General features: G+C 34.8%; 2 protein-coding genes across 2 annotated transcripts in view; both read right to left on the reverse strand.

The window, feature by feature from the left end:
- LOC104765884 overlaps window positions 1-320 on the reverse strand; it is a 2,537-nt gene extending 2,217 nt beyond the window's left edge. Inside the window, exons 1-2 of the mRNA XM_010489670.2 lie at window positions 188-320; window positions 39-96 (exon numbers count right to left, since the gene is read on the reverse strand). Of these exons, the coding sequence (XP_010487972.1) occupies window positions 39-86 (48 nt within the window). The 5' untranslated portion in view covers window positions 87-96; window positions 188-320. The remainder of the gene's footprint in view (window positions 1-38; window positions 97-187) is intronic.
- On the reverse strand, window positions 17,025-18,884 carry LOC109130816. Its single transcript, XM_019240867.1, has 3 exons — window positions 18,664-18,884; window positions 17,576-18,575; window positions 17,025-17,186 (listed from the first exon to the last, which is right to left on the reverse strand). The coding sequence occupies exons 1-3, from the start codon at window positions 18,882-18,884 to the stop codon at window positions 17,025-17,027; spliced, it is 1,383 nt and encodes a 460-aa protein (XP_019096412.1).

The raw sequence follows: 18,888 nt of genomic DNA on the forward strand, positions 1-18,888 counted from the left end.
CATGAAAAATCGAAGGGAGGAGGTTGATGAAAAAAAACCTTGAGTTTGATGTATTTGTCGTAGAGCTTGGCGTAGAGAGCTTCCATACTTGTGCAACTGAAGAGTGAGTGAAGAGAAGAACACCTCTAATTAAAATTGATGATACGCAAACCCGAAGAAAAGAAACAAAATCGAAGAGTTTTTATACAATTTCGATTCGAGAGGGGTAGCGACACAATACGTTTCGTTTCCAGATTTGAGTGGCCAATTCGAAAACTAAAATTCAAAAAAAGAATCCCCAAACTGACGCGTGACGCCTATCAAATGAAACGTATTGTGGATTTTAATATTAGGGCAATGTTTTTTATTAGCACTATTTCATTTAATTTTAATTTCTTTCTTAGTTTGACTTTGACATTACTATTGTTTTCCATACAATGCCCTAACGAAAACAAAACGGACGAATAAAGAAAAAAAAAGGGCAAGGGTGATTAGGTATTTTTGGCTGTTAAGACACACGGATCCAATTGGCAGTCGGATTGGTTCTATTCGGGTCACGACTAACATATCCGGATCAAGAATAAAGCTAGGTAGTAGTAATCTCGACTTGCCATAACTACGAAAAAAAAAATTAAAGTAAATTTCAAATTCATATCCCATTAATTAAGCAATCTATCTTAACATTTTTGGAGTACATTTTTTTGTCATCCTCTCTTATTTTTGTATCAAAACAAGTCCCAACTAAATTTTCTACAATATTTACAACCAAACACAATCATTTCTTTATTTGATAATATTAATTTCCTAAAAACTATCTACCTAATTTAAATCAATATGTTAGATTAAAATATAATTTTTCTTGCACTTTTATTTAATCTTATATTTAATTATTTTAATTACTATTTAATACATAAAGTTAATAAAATTTTAGATTTTTTTCAGCATATGATCTGATTTGAATTTTTATAAACGGATATATATTTTAAAAATTGTCTTAGGATATTTATAACCAAACAAGTATATCCACAAACAGAGCTCGAAATACATTTTTGGAGTACAATAGGGTGCTATCACTTTTTGGCTTTTTGTCAACTTCAAGTCAGATTTTTAACTAAAATTATAACCGATTCAATTATCCGGATCCTCCTTAAGATTATCAAATATTTTGGGTCCGTTTTTAATCCATAGCGTACTTATTTATATCCAAGTAATGTCAACTAATGCCCATTGTATCTTAGTAAATATCTAATTTGCATGCCAAATTTTTAGGGCTGAGTTTGACAAAAAGAATTGATAACACAAATTTTGTAATCACACCCCTATAATATAACAACTAATTCAAGATAATACATCTTAGGACATATCTAATTTTTGTTTAATAAACGATTACATATTTAGTAAGTTCTTATCAACCTTAAATGTACACTATTAATCCACTAATATCAATTGTGAATCAATATAAGAATATGTCATATCATTCATTCCTAAATCATAACTAACCAAATCATAAAATGTAAATTCTCAGCTTGCGAATCAAGAGTTTCTACAAACATATCTACAACCGTTAACAGTGTATATATATATATATATATGCAATTCACCATCGACTACAAGCACCACTAAACCATTACAATATCATATCAACAAAATAATAGACCCATGATGTACCACGAGGTAAAACCTAGTTACAAAACTTAAAAATCAAAACAATTCAGATCACATGAATTAAGCAATTACAAAACTACTATTACGCTTAATAAACAAATGAAAACAATCAACAAAATACATATATAGTATTACGCTTAATATCTACTACATCATTAACATAAAAAACCTCAAATCTTTTTCAAAAATTGTTAACAACGTAATTCTATTTTTATCACTACTTTTAATTAGATGATGATAATTCCAAAGTTTATCATAATATTAATCCAGCTTTTTTTTGGCAATCCTAATAAATACATTATTATTGTCTAGGAATATTACCGGATCTCGCACTTTCTTTTGTTATTATACATTTATATATATATATATATATATACATTTTTTGAGACATTTATAAAATAAATCCTGAAGCTTATATCTATTTACAAGCATGCCATTGGCATTAATTATTAATTTGTTTTTCATTTAATTAATTAATATTAAGTTTCTATTTTTGAAAACAAGATTTCTCATCCTAAATAAATTTCTAAAACAATCGGAACCACTATCTTTAACATTAAGTATTAAGTTTATAATTATATTAAGTTTCCAATTTTACAAAACAATATTTTCTCCATACACAAATTTCCTAAACAATCAGCCTAATCAATAAACAAATTAATTTTCGATCTTGGAGGAGGATTAGTGGCCGAGATTTTTGATCTCAACGCATTGATCTCAAAGTATTTAAAATTAATTTTTACTTTCATGGGTTTCGTATGATGAATTTTTGCGATTAAAAATCTTTGACCATGTTGCCTGACCCGCCTAGCATGGCGGGTTTGGACTATAGAATCAACACTAAAATTATTAGTTTATTTCATATATACTATAGATTTGTAATCATAGTTTTGAAAACTAACTTATAAATTATTTAGTATATGAAACTACAAAATATTACACATACTATAACACATTCTTAATATTCCAAAAAAAATATTAAATACACATAAAAATATACACTAACATACTATATAAGCATATACCTCTGTTTAATTCTAGAGAACAAAACAAATCTATAATTTTATATTCTATCTAATAACAAATTTAATGTAATTAAGTTATAAACTTTATAAAACGTAAGGAGAAGAAAAAAAAATTCTAAACAAAATTTTAAATTAATTAGACAAAAATTAATTAATTGAAAATTTGAAAACTAAATAAATTAAAAATTATTATTTAAAATACAATAATTTATAATTTAGTTCTGCGGTGTACCGCGGGTGAAATCCTAGTACCTATAAATATAGAAACAGCTAAATGTTTAACATAACACCCAACTACCAAAATCATTTACAAAAGCACACTTTTAAAATCATAATGGTTGTGCATGCTTTCACAAGCCTTGCTATTATCAAACCTTTCAAAACAAGTTTGAGGGCTCAAATGAAAACTAAGCACACATGGAACCAAAAAACATTTCTATCAATAAACATTTAGTTTGACATGAGAAATGCCTTAGAAGAAAACACTCTTCTCCATCTACACTATTAAAAGGGAAACATTTTTAATAAATAGACATAGAGTTAGAGATTATTACAATGAAATGCCACTCAAATAAGAATATGTATACCTATAATCCTTGAAACCAAACAGAAATAATTAACGAGGAACTATGGAACCAAACAAATATTATGTGATACGTTTAGCCAAAAAATTGGAACCAAACAGATTGATATTTAAGTGTTAATCATCATTTAAATTGGAAATAAAAAATATGGTAACACAATATTCGTGGGTAAATGCCATTAAATCTAAACAAATCTATCCACGTAAATTAGGTACTACACTTAAAGAAAAAAAAATCAACCCACGTAATTAGCACATCATACTTTATTTCTTTCCTTATAACATTACAATTATTTTGCTAATATTAGGAAAAATCAATCTCTTCTACAAAAATATATATGCGGTTAATAAGAAAAACATATTTGACAATTTACACCAAAAGTTTGGAAAGTTAACATAATCTACACGATTTCGAAATATTCTAATTTACAAAATCTTAGCAACTTACCAAATCTTAGCAACTTACATTTTAAACGACATCTTTTGTTGTATAAATGTTGCAGTAATCTAAATCATTTTCAACTTAACAAAAACTCTCAAATCTATTTAACGCTAAAACCAAAACTTTTTTTTTTGTCAAACAACCAAAACCTATTAGCTTCTTGTGTTCTTTGTTAAATCTTTTTTTTCCAGATTGTTATATGCATGTTAACATGTTCCGTTTAATCTGTGTCTCTCTTTTATTTATAATTATTTATTCTTTGTTAGATTTTATTTAAACAAACTAACAACTACAATGTGTTTATGTAGGTTTTACAGTAAACATAGCTGGAGAAGTCTAAGCAGCCGTCTCCTAATTTAAGATCATAAGTCTAAACTTTTTAAAACAGAGATTATAACATATGCTCATTTTCAGGGTGGTCTCAATTTTCTAAGTATAGGTTTAAGAGCATGAAGGGATGAATTATTTTTGAATAAGACAATGAATTTTGAAAATATTCCAGAACCTGTATGTGTTATCATTTTCTATATTATTCTGTTTTTGTCTTTTGATTAAATAATTTCTGTTCAATTTATAAAGCAAATGAGAAGTTAAGAGGATTAATATTACTCACGTTTATTTGTATAAAATGGCATGAGCGTGCATTTTTTTTTTTTTGTCAAACAATAACTTCCATTAAGCTAAACCCTTGTAAGAGGTGATTTCATACAAACAAGATTCAACATAAGCAAAGGGAAATAAAGATAAGGCTCCATGAGTTTTCCAAAGAGATTTTCAACTTCAAAAAGTTTAACAATATTTGAAAAATCTATTGGGACCAAGGTGGATTCGTCTTTGAAGTAGAGCTTCACGAAATCCTTGAACACTGGGTGATCATAAGCGGCTCTAGCAGATAACGCAATCGAGCTTCGAAAAGAATGTTTCACATGGGGAACACTTAGCAGGCTTCTCAGGCTTCTCGCCAAACTGAGGGGGTTCAAGAGTGTTGGAATAACATCCTTCAAGCGTTTAGTTTCATACCTCATGACACTAGATGAAGCTACAACCGAGGTTTGTAAGAGATGGGTATCAAACTGTAATAAAGTAGGTGGGTTCTCCCTTACATAAAACTCTTGGCTATGGAGGTTAAGAAATTCCACACAAAGCTGGTAGTCAAATTGGCCCTGAGATATGGGGACAGACCCGAGCTTTCGATCTTTTGGTGGGAGATGGCATATGGGAGCAATGGGAACAAGTACCAAAGTCAACCAGACTGTCAGATAAGATACAACGTTAGCACTAAGCATTGCAGACAACCAAACACTCCTATGCCACTGGTCTCGACATAAATGATTCTCAAGCAAACCTGAAGCAACCAGATTTCTGCTACCGAGGAAACCTCGACTTTACCAAGTAGAGACAATAGGTACTAAAGAGTTTGAGCTTGACATAGAATTTTTATTAAAGGATCTGGGTAGGGAAGCTCTACAGCCAGATTTAATCTGTCGATTGGGAGCCAGCAATTTGAAGTGTTCACAAAGCAATACCAAAGGTGAATGTGGCAGCCAGGTTTCACGGTAATGTATCTGAGACCATCTCAGGACACTCAGTTCAGAAAGGAATTAAAGTCGGAGATGTCGATAGTAAGGAAAAGTACACGGACCTGGGCCGTAGCAATTGTGAACATGGATAGATGCTTTTGTTAATGGGCCAAAAGGTGGATGAGCCCAAATGTGAACAAAGGTCCAGCAGTGGAAACCCTAGATTCTCGATGGTTGAGCATGGGGTGGCGATGGTGTGGCGATGGTGTGGCGGCGTAACAATGGATAAGAGTTCAGCCTGGAGCCACTAAACACCGGTAAAGAGAGGGGCGGCGAAGACCTGAAGCACAGAGACTTCGAGGTGGAGAAGGTTTTGATGATGAACAAAGGTAGCCTCTTCGAAATCGTCTCAACTTGTCGCAGCCATGAGCTTTCTTCTACCAAGGAAACATCAGCTCTGTGTATCTGGCGGAGAGAAATTATTGCCAAGGGAAGAGCTTCTTCAGATCTGAGAATTAGACGAGGCACGATATATAATTGCTTCAGCCAAAGCTTTGGAGGGCGGTTTTGGGACGGAGTGAAAGTCACTGTGGGGCTCCCTCGCCGTTCATCTCCGGAGGAGGATTGATCTTTGATACTGCTCAATGGGATAACGAGGGTTTGAATAAAACTCTTGAGTAAATGGAATTGATTGAGACAAGGTACAGAACATAATTAGAAACAAGCAGAGCAAACGAACAGATGCGCAGGATAAACCAATATCCCGACGCCGGCAAGCCGAAGCTTCACCGGCGTCGGAGCAATCACTTTTGGATATTTTCTCGATATTCGGGTCAGAGAGAGAGAACCGTTCGTATTTACTCGGCACCCGACGTATCTTTTAGTTGGCATGAGCGTGCATATGCTTATGTTTCTTTGCTTCCTATTATGATTTACACCATTAAATCTTCACATTTATAAATTATTTGTTAATATGTCAAAAAAAAAAAAAAAAGATTTGGGGATGTAGTGTTTTGATGTTGGGGGATGCTATTGCAGGGAGGGTTGGGGCAGGTCACAACATATTGTGGATTGATTGTGCAGAGAGGATTTGGACAGAGAAGTATTACAGAGATTGGATGTCAACCACCAACCACCTGAACCAAAAAGGTGCTATGGATTCTTTGGATTTGCTAAGTCATTTGAAGTTCTTTAAAATAATAGTTGGTGATATGAATTTATACAAACAACTAAACATTCCTAAATTTTAACTTTTTTGCGAGATTAGAATGTTAAAAGCTATAATTTTGTCTCTTCAACTTTTTAAAGGTGATTTTTGTGTCTTATTAATTTGTGTGCTTTGTTTTTGTACATGGCAAAATTTGGATCGATATATTTGACTCATAAATCTATCTTAACATTTTTGAAGTACATTTTTGTGTCATCTTTTTTTATTTTTGTATCCAAACAAGTCTCAACTAAATTCTCTACAATCCTTACAACCAAACAGATAATATTAATTTCATAAAATATATCTATCTAATTTAAATAAATATGTTAGATTAAAATATAATCCTTCTTTCATTTTTATTTAATCGTATATTTAATTATTTTAATTACTATTCAATACATAACGTTAATAAAAATTTAGATTTTTTTTAGCATATAATGTGATTTGAATTTTTATAAACGGATATATATTAAAAATTATCTTAGGATATTTGTAATCAAACAAGTATATCCACATATAGAGTTCAGAATACATTTTTGGAATACAATAGGGTGCCATCACTTTTTGCCAATTTCGGGTCGGATTTTTAACTAAAATTATAACCGATTCAATTATCCGGATCCTCCTTAAGATTGCCGAATATTTTGGGCCAGTTTTTAATCCATAACATACTTATTTACATCCAATTAATGCCAATTAATGTCCATTGTATCTTAGGAAAAATCTAATTTGCATGTCGAATTTTTAGGACCGAGTTTGACAAAAAGAATTGATAACCCAATTTATGTAATCATATCCTCTTAATCACATCCCTATAATATAGCAACTAATTCAAGATGAATACATCTTAGAAAATATCTAATTTGCGCTTAATAAACGATTACATATTTGGTAAGATCTTATTAGCTTTCAATATACACTATTAATCCAATAATATCAATTGAGAATCATAATAAAAATATGCGAGATCATTCATTCCTAAATCATAACTAACAAATCGTAAAATGTATATTCTCAACTTGCGAATCAAGAGTTTCTACAAAACTCTACCTACAACTGTTAATAATATATATATATATATATATATATATATATATTAATTCAATTCACCATCGACTACAAGCACTTCTAAACCATTACAGTATCATATATATCAACAAAATAATAGACCGTAGTATACCACGGAGTAAAACCTAGTTCATATTTGAAATCAAAGTCATAGGTTTTTGTTATATTTTATTTAAATTAGCTAATAATTAGAGTGTGTTTATGCAGAGTTCAAGATCAACATAGTCGAGAAGTCTACAGAAATGTCTTCTAATTTAAGGTTAATAAACTTTTATACAGGTCAAGATTTAAATGGTCGTCACAACCTTCTAAGTACAAGTTATCAGTGTAAAGGTTATTGACACAACCATACAATATATATCTTATGTTTTTGTGACAATTGGTTATTCATTTCTAATTTATTAGCCATTTAGTCATTTACATTTTGTTGTAAGTAATGTTATTTTATGGTGTAAACGGAGATTAAGTGACTACTAAACCTAAAAATTATGTAGAAATCCAGCTCAACATAAGACAAGGATCACACAAGAAGCAAGTTTGAAACCATTTTAAAATAGCTTGAAATCTATTCAAAAACACACATAACACTCGATTGGTGGCTTTTAAGGTTTTTAAAGTATTTAAAAGTCTTAAAAATATTTAATTTGCCAATCAAGCTTTTCTGATTTTTTGAATTTTAAAAGTTTCAACAGTCCCATATTTTGCAAATTTGTGGAAATAAACAAAATATATAATTATATAATTTTCGGATATATATTATGTAATATTAATACAAGTTTAACCCATCACTAATTTGGTTCAAATGCATGCCTATCGGGAGGAGCTTGACCCGCTTGACAATTTAAATCATTCGGTTTTGGAAGTTTTAATCTTTTTGACAGTTTTTTATCCAGTTTCATAGCTCACGAGTTTAATACAAATCTAACGAGTCACCAATCCGTTTCACATTCTATTCGGATCTATCGTCGTATGAAATCTAATTTTATGTGAAACTTTTATTATTTCAAACATTGATATATTGAATGAAACTAAACTAATAGAAATTTAAACTATAAATACTATAACCAATAATTAGATCAATAAATATAACATCACACATACATAATATATTACAAAGTTCAAAGAAAAATTAGTTTTGAACTCTGAATCTAGTTTTATTTAACTTTTAAACAATACAAGAAACCAATCAAAACCGGGAAACTTGGCACGACCTAAACCGAAGAACAATGCCCAATAGTTTTCGGTTTCACACAATAAAACAAACTAAACCAATGGTAATCAACCCAACTGGAAGACGGGAAACATTAAAGACATGCAAAGCTTCCTTATTAAATGAACAAGGGACAATTGCATTTTTTGTACTTTTATTTGCAATTGAATGAAATCGTAGATCCTATATTCGATTTTCGAGAAACATAACCACTAAGAGTGCTAAAATTACAGTTGACTCCCTTATGACCAAACAAAAAACAGAAGCCGAAATGACAGATGTAACCTGGAAGAAGTCTGCAATAGATACATTTAAGGGAGACTCCAATTGACGTCAACGAGTAGACATAAAGATATGTATACTCGTTAATTATATAATAATTTGGTAAACTTATTGACCAAATAATAACTACATAGACTTCCTGCATTGAAATAAAATAAATTTACATATAAACTAGTCAAATTAAGGGAGGAAAGGCTGATTAGGTTAAAATTATTTGATTTAGGGTTTTTTTAAGTAGACCTCTCTGTAGACTATTGGTGGTTGACTTTGTAATGCCATAAACTATTAATATTATATTATTTTAATTTCACACACAATTTAACCAAACCGATAGTTGAACCTAACCGAATGCGTACCGATTTCTTGATTTTAACCTAACCGGATTCAGTAACCATATAAATACTTCTTTCTATAAGTCAACCCTAGTTTGTATGTGCTTTCTCTCTCTCCACAATTTCTCTCTCTAAAATTCTGATATTATTGCTCTCGAAAATTCAGATTCTATCCTCATCATTTATCGTCTTCGAAACTCAAGGACATCTCAGATAAGTATTCTCATCATTTATCGTCGGCTATTTGCTTTTGTAAAGCTTTAGCTAATTTTCTTCGAAAATATATATGTTCTCATAGTTTTTTGTTCATTTTGCACTCAGATATGGGGTTAAACAGCTACACTCATCCATCTTCTAGTTCTTTGCAAGTATGGAGTGAAGGTCCACCCGAAGTAAACTTTCTTGGCCTGACAGTTGGAATTCCTGACAAATGTTTCTGCGGAAGGGAAACCGTTATGAAATGTTCCACCACAGCCGACAATCCTGGAAGGATTTTCTTTGGATGCAATAACCATGAGGTTGTTAGATTGTATGATGGTTTATTCGTTTGGTATAATTATTATTTGAGTATAGATAATATTCTTATGGTATATTTATTTCTATGGTACGATATAGGATGGAGAGGACCATATTATGAAATGGTGGGATGAGGCTATTATGCAAGAACTTCAAGCAATGAGAGGTGGACTTGCTGACCAAAGGGATTCTATTACAGCCATCCAGGAAAATGATGAAATGCTATGGGTTCAGCAGGAGCTAGACAAGGTGAAAGATCAGATGAAGGAATTACGTCTGTTAGTCCGTCGTGTACGCGCGGTGGTCGAGAATGTCTTAATCGCCGGTATAATCTTTATTGTTGTATTAATCTCTTTTGCTTCGTAGATCTTTCAATTAAAATCTGTGAACCTCTCTTTATCGTGGCCGTTTGTTTGAATGGCGTATTTATGTCTGTAACATGTGAACTTGCTTCAGTTTCTGTAATATTTGGACGATATCGTTGACTTCATCAGATGACCTATTTAGTAGACTTCCCCCGTTTACATTAAGAAGTCAGTGTCTACTCGTTAATGATTTACGACACGACGGTTTGCGTTATTAATTATGTAACTGTTCATTGTAACTGTTTCGTCTCGTATATATAAACCAACACAGGCCTTTTGATTATTTTAAAACTGCAACCAAAAAAGTTATCTGTAAATCATTTTTTTCTCTTAAAAAAAAAATAGTACGTAGTTCATCTTCACGACAGAAAATTGGTGATTGGTCAATATACTTGTATCGGTCAATATAAATCATCCATGCTTAATTGGAGACTGATCACGGTTGGGTAATTGAAACTTTCTCTATATCACTTCACTTCATCATATAAGTGTATAATCATCTATCATTCACGTTTGTGTAACTCTTAGAAAGTTTCTATATCATATCACTTTATACTTAAAAGTGTAGAATTCTATATACACGCAACTTTTGTCCCTGTACCATAGAAACTCGTTCATCGTCGTTAACGATGTATTAATTATTTTGATTTGATGGATTTGCAGTTTAAAGTATGTTTTAGTTTCCCCAGAAAGAAGTCTACTTGATAAGTCTTCAGCATAATAGTACAAAAATTAATTTGATTTGATGGATTTGCAGTTTAAAGTATGTTTTAGTTTCCCCAGAAAGAAGTCTACTTGATAAGTCTTCAGCATAATAGTACAAAAATTAATTTGATTTGATGGATTTGCAGTTTAAAGTATGTTTTAGTTTCCCCAGAAAGAAGTCTACTTGATAAGTCTTCAGCATAATAGTACAAAAATTAATTTGATTTGATGGATTTGCAGTTTAAAGTATGTTTTAGTTTCCCCAGAAAGAAGTCTACTTGATAAGTCTTCAGCATAATAGTACAAAAATTAATTTGATTTGATGGATTTGCAGTTTAAAGTATGTTTTAGTTTCCCTAGAAAGAAGTCTATTTGATAAGTCTTCAGCATAATAGTAAAAAAATTAATTTGATTTGATGGATTTGCAGATGGTCCAGATTCCCGTGGAGAAGTCTGCCAGAGAAGTCGTCAACATAATCATTACAAGGTATAAATTGATTTGACGTTAGTTGGCGGTAATATTTATATGTTTAATTTACCGATAAGGAGGAACCGGTTTTAACTGGTTTCTTTATAATTTATTCCTAATTTTCTGGTATTGTTTCTAATAAAACAATTTTAGTTTTATAAAACCGGGATTATTATAATTATTATAATTTTATACAACTTAAAAACCGAGATAACATAGGATAGTTATCTCTAATTCTTCCTCATAAGGAACTAGAAAACGATTCCCTTCCGCTTATCTCTTCAGCTTATCCTTCCGCTTATCGCTTATCACTAACGGTTGATTTTCCCATTTTTTGTTCATGTTAAACCTAAATCTCTATCTTTCGGATTATCAGTTTACTTACTTTGTTTAACTTATTTGTACCAGATCTCGACGAACTCTGTATTCTTCAACCCAGCCGCTTTATCTTCATCTTCGCCGCCGTTGTCCTCTTCGATCAAACCGGAGGTTGACTTCTTTTGCAATTTGATAGTAGCCTTCTTTTTCAATTTGACGCATAGACTTATTGGATTTGTCTTCCTCTTTCTCAATCTCTCATTTTTTAATTTCCCCGTCAAACCTAATCTTATCTTGCAGAATGGACGAGGAGAGAAAACCCGAATTTCCTCGGAGGTTTTACACGAAAGGGGATGAGCCGCTTCCAATAAAAAGCATCGGCTATTACAGCAACGATACGAAGCTGTTTGTTGAACTGTACAAAGCTCTCGAGCTGGATGAATGGGACGAGATTTATCAATCTCGACTGGGTGTCTTGTTACAGTTCTACAAGCTCGAATTCGAATGGGCTTCTAGACTGGTTCACCATATGCTCACCTTTCAGAGAGTCTGCAACAAAAAGTACGAGATCTGGAGTCTGGTTGGATTTAACCCTTTACGGTTTTCTTTGAATGAGTTTGAAGCCATCACTGGACATAACTGTGACGATGTCGAGTCGTTAGAGCAGCCACAAGTTGAGGTTTTAGACGAGATAGAAGAGTTTTGGGAGAAGCTTGGAGTCAATTTAGACAGCGGTCCAAGTATTGAGCAACTGGTTGCAGCATGTAAGAACTCAAGCGATTGGGATAGAATAGATCGTATTAGGTTGGGTTATTTAGCTATCTACGCTCGGTTTATAGAAGCTAGGAAACCATCAACGCCCACCCGTCTAAATATGGCTAGGCTAGTCATGGATTTAGATGCATTTCTTGATTATCCCTGGGGAAGAGTTGCTTTCAAGAACCTGATTCTGTCTGTTAAGGAGAAGGACTTAAACAAGCAGAGTTACACCATAGATGGATTTGTCGAAGCTCTGCAGATATGGGTGTACGAATCTATGCCTGATTTTGGCAAATCAATTGGGGAACCGTTGGCGAACAATCCAAGTCCACCGTTGCTTGCTTACCGCGGTTCTCGCGGTAAAAAAAATGTCAAAGAGGGCATTCTAAAACAGGTACGCACCTCTGTGATTTATCTATAATTTTTCTACGATATTAGATGACTCGGTAACCATTATTGTGTTAGATTTGAATTAGTACACTGTTTTATATCAATTGTAGACAAACTTCAGACACTTCAAAACCATTGGTGACATGATTAGTCCTGTTTGGGAAGACGATGAAGCAGATGAGAAGATTGATAACATTTTGAGAGCATTCAATGGGGATGACGGATGGTATTTATGAATCCAACAATGCGAAGGTGAAGGTGGAGGAAAAGAGTGAGAAGAAGAGAGCCAGTACATTTGATGAGCCAAGTGGGAAGAGGCACAGTCCAGGTACTTCAACTGCCTTGGAGTTCAATATCTTGGATTCTATTAAAGATGAGCTCGACATGTGGGGAGCAGCTCTGCTCAATCAGATGAAGGAAGGTTTCAACATGTTGAATAGGAAGATTGAAAGCCTGGCTTCAGATCTTACCAAAATGAAGGGAGATGTGACTGGTACGAAAGAGGCTGATCCTTTATCAAAGAAACAAAAGGACTCTCAGGCAGCTACTGGTACGAAAGAGGCTGTATCAAATGAACAGAAGGACTCCCAGACGGAAATTGTTAGTTCTGAACCCTTGCAATTTCCTACTACGATCCCTCACAATCACAATACCAGGTACAAGGTGAGGAAAAAATAGAATTCCAGAAGTTGGCAACTTCGAAGACATAAAAACAATTGTCTTCCTTATGTGAAGTAGACTTCCTTATGTGAAGTAGACTTCTATATCCGTGTTTTCTTTGTTTATTTTATTTGAGACAAATTAAACATATGAGGCGACTTTAATATTATATGTTTCCATAAATGACCATGTAACTTTTAAACCGGAATTTGCAGAACAAGCCAGGGCAATCTGAGACCCTGAAACCATTTCCACCTGTTACTCGTACGGATACGAAGGTGCCAAAGAAAGTCAGCTCTAAATCATCTGACACTAAGTCAGACCCACCTGTATTTATTCGCACGGAAATCCCAACAGCTGCCGACTTGACTGCTAGAGCCAAGAAACAAGAACCAAGGAAAGAAGCGGCTAGGATTGCGGCACATGGCAAGGCTGAAAGGGTTAAGAGGTTGGCGTCAAGTCAACGTTCTCCTTTCGTTGGTGATAACACAGCCAAGACTATCATGGGTGATAAATCAGCCAAGTCAGCGTACAATCCTTTTGATAAAGCAAACATGGAGTTGAAGAAGGTTTTCCTTGATTTCTTAAAGAAAGATCTGTAAGTCTACTAACTTTTATGTTATGTTTCAAAAATTCTATTTGTCGAAACTCTAGTAACTTATATGTATCCAAACCATTCATCACCCACAGGACGTACAAGAACAAGGTCCCAGAGAAATCCCGATGCTGTCTTTGGTGGTACGAACTGCAGACAAAAACAGTCTGGCTACGAGATTCGGTAAGTCTACTAGAAAACTTCGTCTCCAAGTATACTAGAAAACTTCGAGGCAGTCTTCAATATTATATAACTTCATTTTAAATCCATGTGGTTATCCAGCACATGGATGCGGGGTTGAATCTATTGAGACATCGACACACGCAGCATCCTCAAATATTTAGAACGAGTAGATTGGCTTTCCTAGACGCTATGTTCACTCATCTATGGACAACGAAGTACCTTGACTTTTTCAATTCTGAGGCACATGCTAATGGATCTGGGAAACTGTTGCCAGCTGGTGCCTTCAGCTACCATGCAGGGGAGTATCCACTGTATGCTCAGACTAACAAGCAATGGGGTCTGGAAGTGGACGACTTATACGCGCCTTTAAACGTGAAGTCGACGCACTGGGTAGCTATGTGGATCTCGATTCCCATGAGACACATCGTCGTCTAGGATAGCATCCCGAGTGTCACCAACGGCGAAGAGCTTGCATCTACCATCGAGCCTATTGCCGTCTTGGTTCCCTACGTGCTGCGAGAGTTAGCCAGCCCTGACCACAAGCATATTTATTTGTACGAGAAGTTCACTCATGAGCGGGTCAAAAAGGGAGTGCCTCCGAACAAGAAGCCAGGTGACTGTGGTGTGTATACTTTGAAGTACATAGAATGTCATGCTCTTGGGTTAGCCTTTCCTACTACTTTGTGCAACGCAAACATCACACGGATAAGGGAGAAGATGGCTTGTGACTTATTTCATGAGATTGAATGTCGTGGAACAAATGAGGAGAACTACATAGACGACTTTGGGCTCTATGATCCTCCTCCAATACGGGACTAACTATAAACTTTGTTTGAAAGACTTAAACTCTTGTTTTAAGTATGTATGACTCATTAGCATTATGTGGGGTTGATGTTTTGTTTCTGTTTGGGGGATCTTTATATTTTGTGGGTGGGATCCTACTGATTAAACTCTGATGATGGGCGGGATCTTGATATTTTTTGTGTGATCCTCCTTTTAAACTCTAATGTGTAAGGATGATTGTTCTTGTTTTCTACTAGTTATACATGGGATATTGGTATTTTTTGGTCAGTTTTTCGTAACATATACATAACTTCAAACGTTAAACGTTAATAATAGCGTACACTTGTCTGTTCCTCATTAGTTAGTTATTAAAATATTAATTACTTGTAGTCTTCTCTAAACAATAGCGTACAGCGAAAGCCTAGTAGACATATTTCTGAAGTTAACTTGGAGACTTCGAATGGATATTGTTGTCCAATAGACATGTAGAACTTTTGTTCTCGTAGTTAAATTTTTTGTTTAACTATGATGATAGGCTGCTATCCATATATTTTTGTGGAATCGTCTCACCTAACATCTCAATACTAAAACAGTGGTTCATCCTTTTGATGTCGGACCTAATGCCAATCCTTCTACAGAGTTACAATAAAATCCAACAAAGTGCTTTTTTATCTGCTCTCCCGCCAATACTCTATTCTTGCTGTCGAAACCAGAGAAGCAATATAAAATAATATAAAATGTGACCGAGTTATAAACTTTATCAGGGAATGTGTTATTTAAATTTTTTATTAAAATATTAATAAAATAATACAGAAAAGAGAGAACCGATGCTTTTTTTTTTGTCGAATCTGTTTATTTTTACACTTGTCTGTTCCTCATTAGTTAGTTATTAAAATATTAATTACTTGTAGTCATCTCTAAACAATAACGTACAGCGATAGCCTAGTAGACATATTTCTGAAGTTAATTTAGAGACTTCGAAAGGATCTTGATGCACATTGGACATGTAGAGTTGACCGATAGAAATAGAGAAATAGATATTCAGAATGCATACATTAAGTTCAAAAATAAAATACAAATAGGAGTTTGGGTGATGCAACTAATCGTCGAGACGGACATGAAGTTTGCCCCAATCAATAGGAGGAGGAACCACACACTGTTTGACATCAGCTTCCGCAACCTCTCTCATCTCCTCTAACCTCTTGTGCTCTGCCTCGAAGTCGACAAGTTGTTGACCCAATATTTGATTCAGTTGGGATAGTTGAGCGTCGATCAGATCCACTTGATGCACAAGGGCGGTAGCCTCTTCCTTCTTCTTCATGTGATCTCTCATCATACGAAGAATGGCTTTAAAGCGGTCCTTCGTCTCTTCTTCAACCACGACTCTCGTCCTCTCAAAAGCGTCTTTCATGGCATCTATTACTTCCTCTTCCCACTCGAAATCGGAAATGCTTCGCTTACGCTTACTGGAACTCTCTCCGGCCATAGCTCGTAACCAATTTATTCTCTTGTTATCGAAGAAGGAGATGCAATAGATTGAGTGGAAATTGAGAGGATATTTATAGGTGAAATTGAGACGGCAACGATACAATGAATGTAGAGAAATCGAAAGGGTACAACGAATGTAGAGATATCGAAAGGTTACAACGAATGTAGAGATAGCGAAAGGGTACAACGAATGCAGAGATATCGAAAGGGTACATTGAATGTAGAGAGAAACGCATCATACATCGAAAGCTTAGTAGACATCAGATTGAAGTTAACTTAGAGACTTGGTACACATCCCAAGACACATTGCGATGACAACAATGAAACCTATCCAAGAGAGAACCATAAATTGTCGAAGCATTTTTTCCCTTTCATTCGCTGCCAGTAAGTCACATTCAAACTTCTTCTTGTCTTCCTCATATGTGTTAACCACCCCAGAGTTCACCAAACCGTTAACAACTTGTTCTTTCATTTCTCTTACAGATTCTTTAAGTACCTTGATTTCTTCTCTATGCCGACGGATCTCATCCCTCGCATCCAATAAGCTCCGCATTTGCCAACCACGTGATGGTTCTGCGTCTGACCAATGGGAATACCCATGAACAGTGCATCTGAAGAAATTTCTTCCCGGATTTGCATCTGTCCATGATTTCACAATAATCGTTGATCTACTGCAATAGTTGCAGATTGGACCAGTTATTTGTATATGCGAATTTGTATCAGAAACTGACCCCGAAATTTGGCTCATCATTCTCTAGCTGATTGTGGTTGTTCACGAAGAGGAGTATCATAAAATGGTCTTACGAGTAAATGATAGTTACGTACTAGTCTTTAATAATGTCGACTTGAACACGTGGGATAATCCCGGAAAATTACAGAGACAAATTATAGCTAGGGAAACTCTAGATGACTTCACGATGAAGTTAACTTCTACTCGCCGTGTTCAGCAACCTATACAAATAATTGTTAGTGTAACCGACGATCATATACAAAACGTTAAAAATATATCAAGTGGGATTGTTACTTACACAATGAGGTCGAGTATGTCCAGGCTGTCTGCATTTTGAACAAGCATATTGCTTATGAGACTTCCTCGGCTTGCTCCCATTTTTACGTGACAGTTCTAGCCATGTTAGCCAACGAGACTTCTTTTGCCTTCCAGGCTTCCGCTTCGGTATGGGAGGTATACATCGGATATCTGGCCCAATTGGATCGTGCTCGACATTGGGCATGATGGTAGCCGCGTACGACGCATAGACATAATCTTTTCTATAGTAAGCTTCGACTACGATAGACATATGCCATCCGCTTGACTTGACAGCCTTAATTGCATGTGAACATGGCATTTTCTCAACATCAAACACCCCGCATGAACAAGATTTTGCTTCCAAGTCAACCAAACAGTCACGTTGCCCACCCCTAACGTAGAAACGCCAGCCATCAATGCGTTCTACCGTCATCATATCTGCGTAATGCTCCCTTACGGCCAATAAGAACTCAACACCCCGGCTAAAAGTGGTTGTCAGACTAAGTGCATCCTCTCGTCTTTTCCAATACCACCTACCTAACTTTTTCGTAATAAACTCAATGAGATATGTGATGGGATAACCTTTGGCTTTCTTTAGCATGGAGTTGATAGATTCCGCAATGTTGCTAGTCTTGATGTTGTATCTATCTCCTAGACAGTAAACCCGATACCATAAAGCTGGATCTGCCTCATTCAAGTACGCTGCAAGGGCCGGATTTACGTTAGTAAGGGAAGCCTTGTAGCGGTTATAATCATCATACGTATGCGCATATGCTGCCCCTTTCACCAAGTACATCAGTTGCTTCCCACGGAAATTAGAAATTATGTTTTGTTGGAGATGGTAGTAACATATCCCTCTTGTTGCCCATGGCATAACATTGCGACATGCTTTAGCTATTGAACTGCACCTATCCGAAACTACTACCAGTGGATTTGGTGAAAAACCAATCCCATGAAGCATCACACTTCGAGTCGACAATTCCAAAAGCCAACGGAAATATCTGAAAGTTACCATCCTGTGCGCAAGCGACTAGCAATACACCTTCATACTTTCCAGTGAGATGGGTCCCATCAACCACAATAACTCACCTCACGTAATTGAAACCACGGATTGAAGCATCGAAAGATAGGAAAAGGTACTTAAATCTATGCTCGTCATCAACAACAAGGTCAACGACACTTCCCGGGTTTGACTGCTCTATTTTTCTAAGACAATAAGGCAACTTTGCATATCCAGATTCGGCGTTTCCTCTCACATATTCCAAGACATATTGTAAAGCCCTGTACGAAGTTGTGTAATCCAATGTCATGCCA

The sequence above is a fragment of the Camelina sativa genome, chromosome 19, assembly GCF_000633955.1.
Source record: "Camelina sativa cultivar DH55 chromosome 19, Cs, whole genome shotgun sequence".
Classification (NCBI taxonomy): domain Eukaryota; kingdom Viridiplantae; phylum Streptophyta; class Magnoliopsida; order Brassicales; family Brassicaceae; genus Camelina; species Camelina sativa.

Excerpts from the sequence above, each read along its gene's own strand:
- LOC109130816 (XM_019240867.1), bottom strand. The coding sequence starts at position 18,884 with ATGACATTGGATTACACAACTTCGTACAGGGCTTTACAATATGTCTTG. Across the intron at positions 18,576-18,663 it reads CGTGGTTTCAATTACGTGAG|ATATTTCCGTTGGCTTTTGG; the intron begins GTGAGTTATTGT and ends GGTAACTTTCAG. Across the intron at positions 17,187-17,575 it reads GACATACTCGACCTCATTGT|ATGCAAATCCGGGAAGAAAT; the intron begins GTAAGTAACAAT and ends AATCATGGACAG.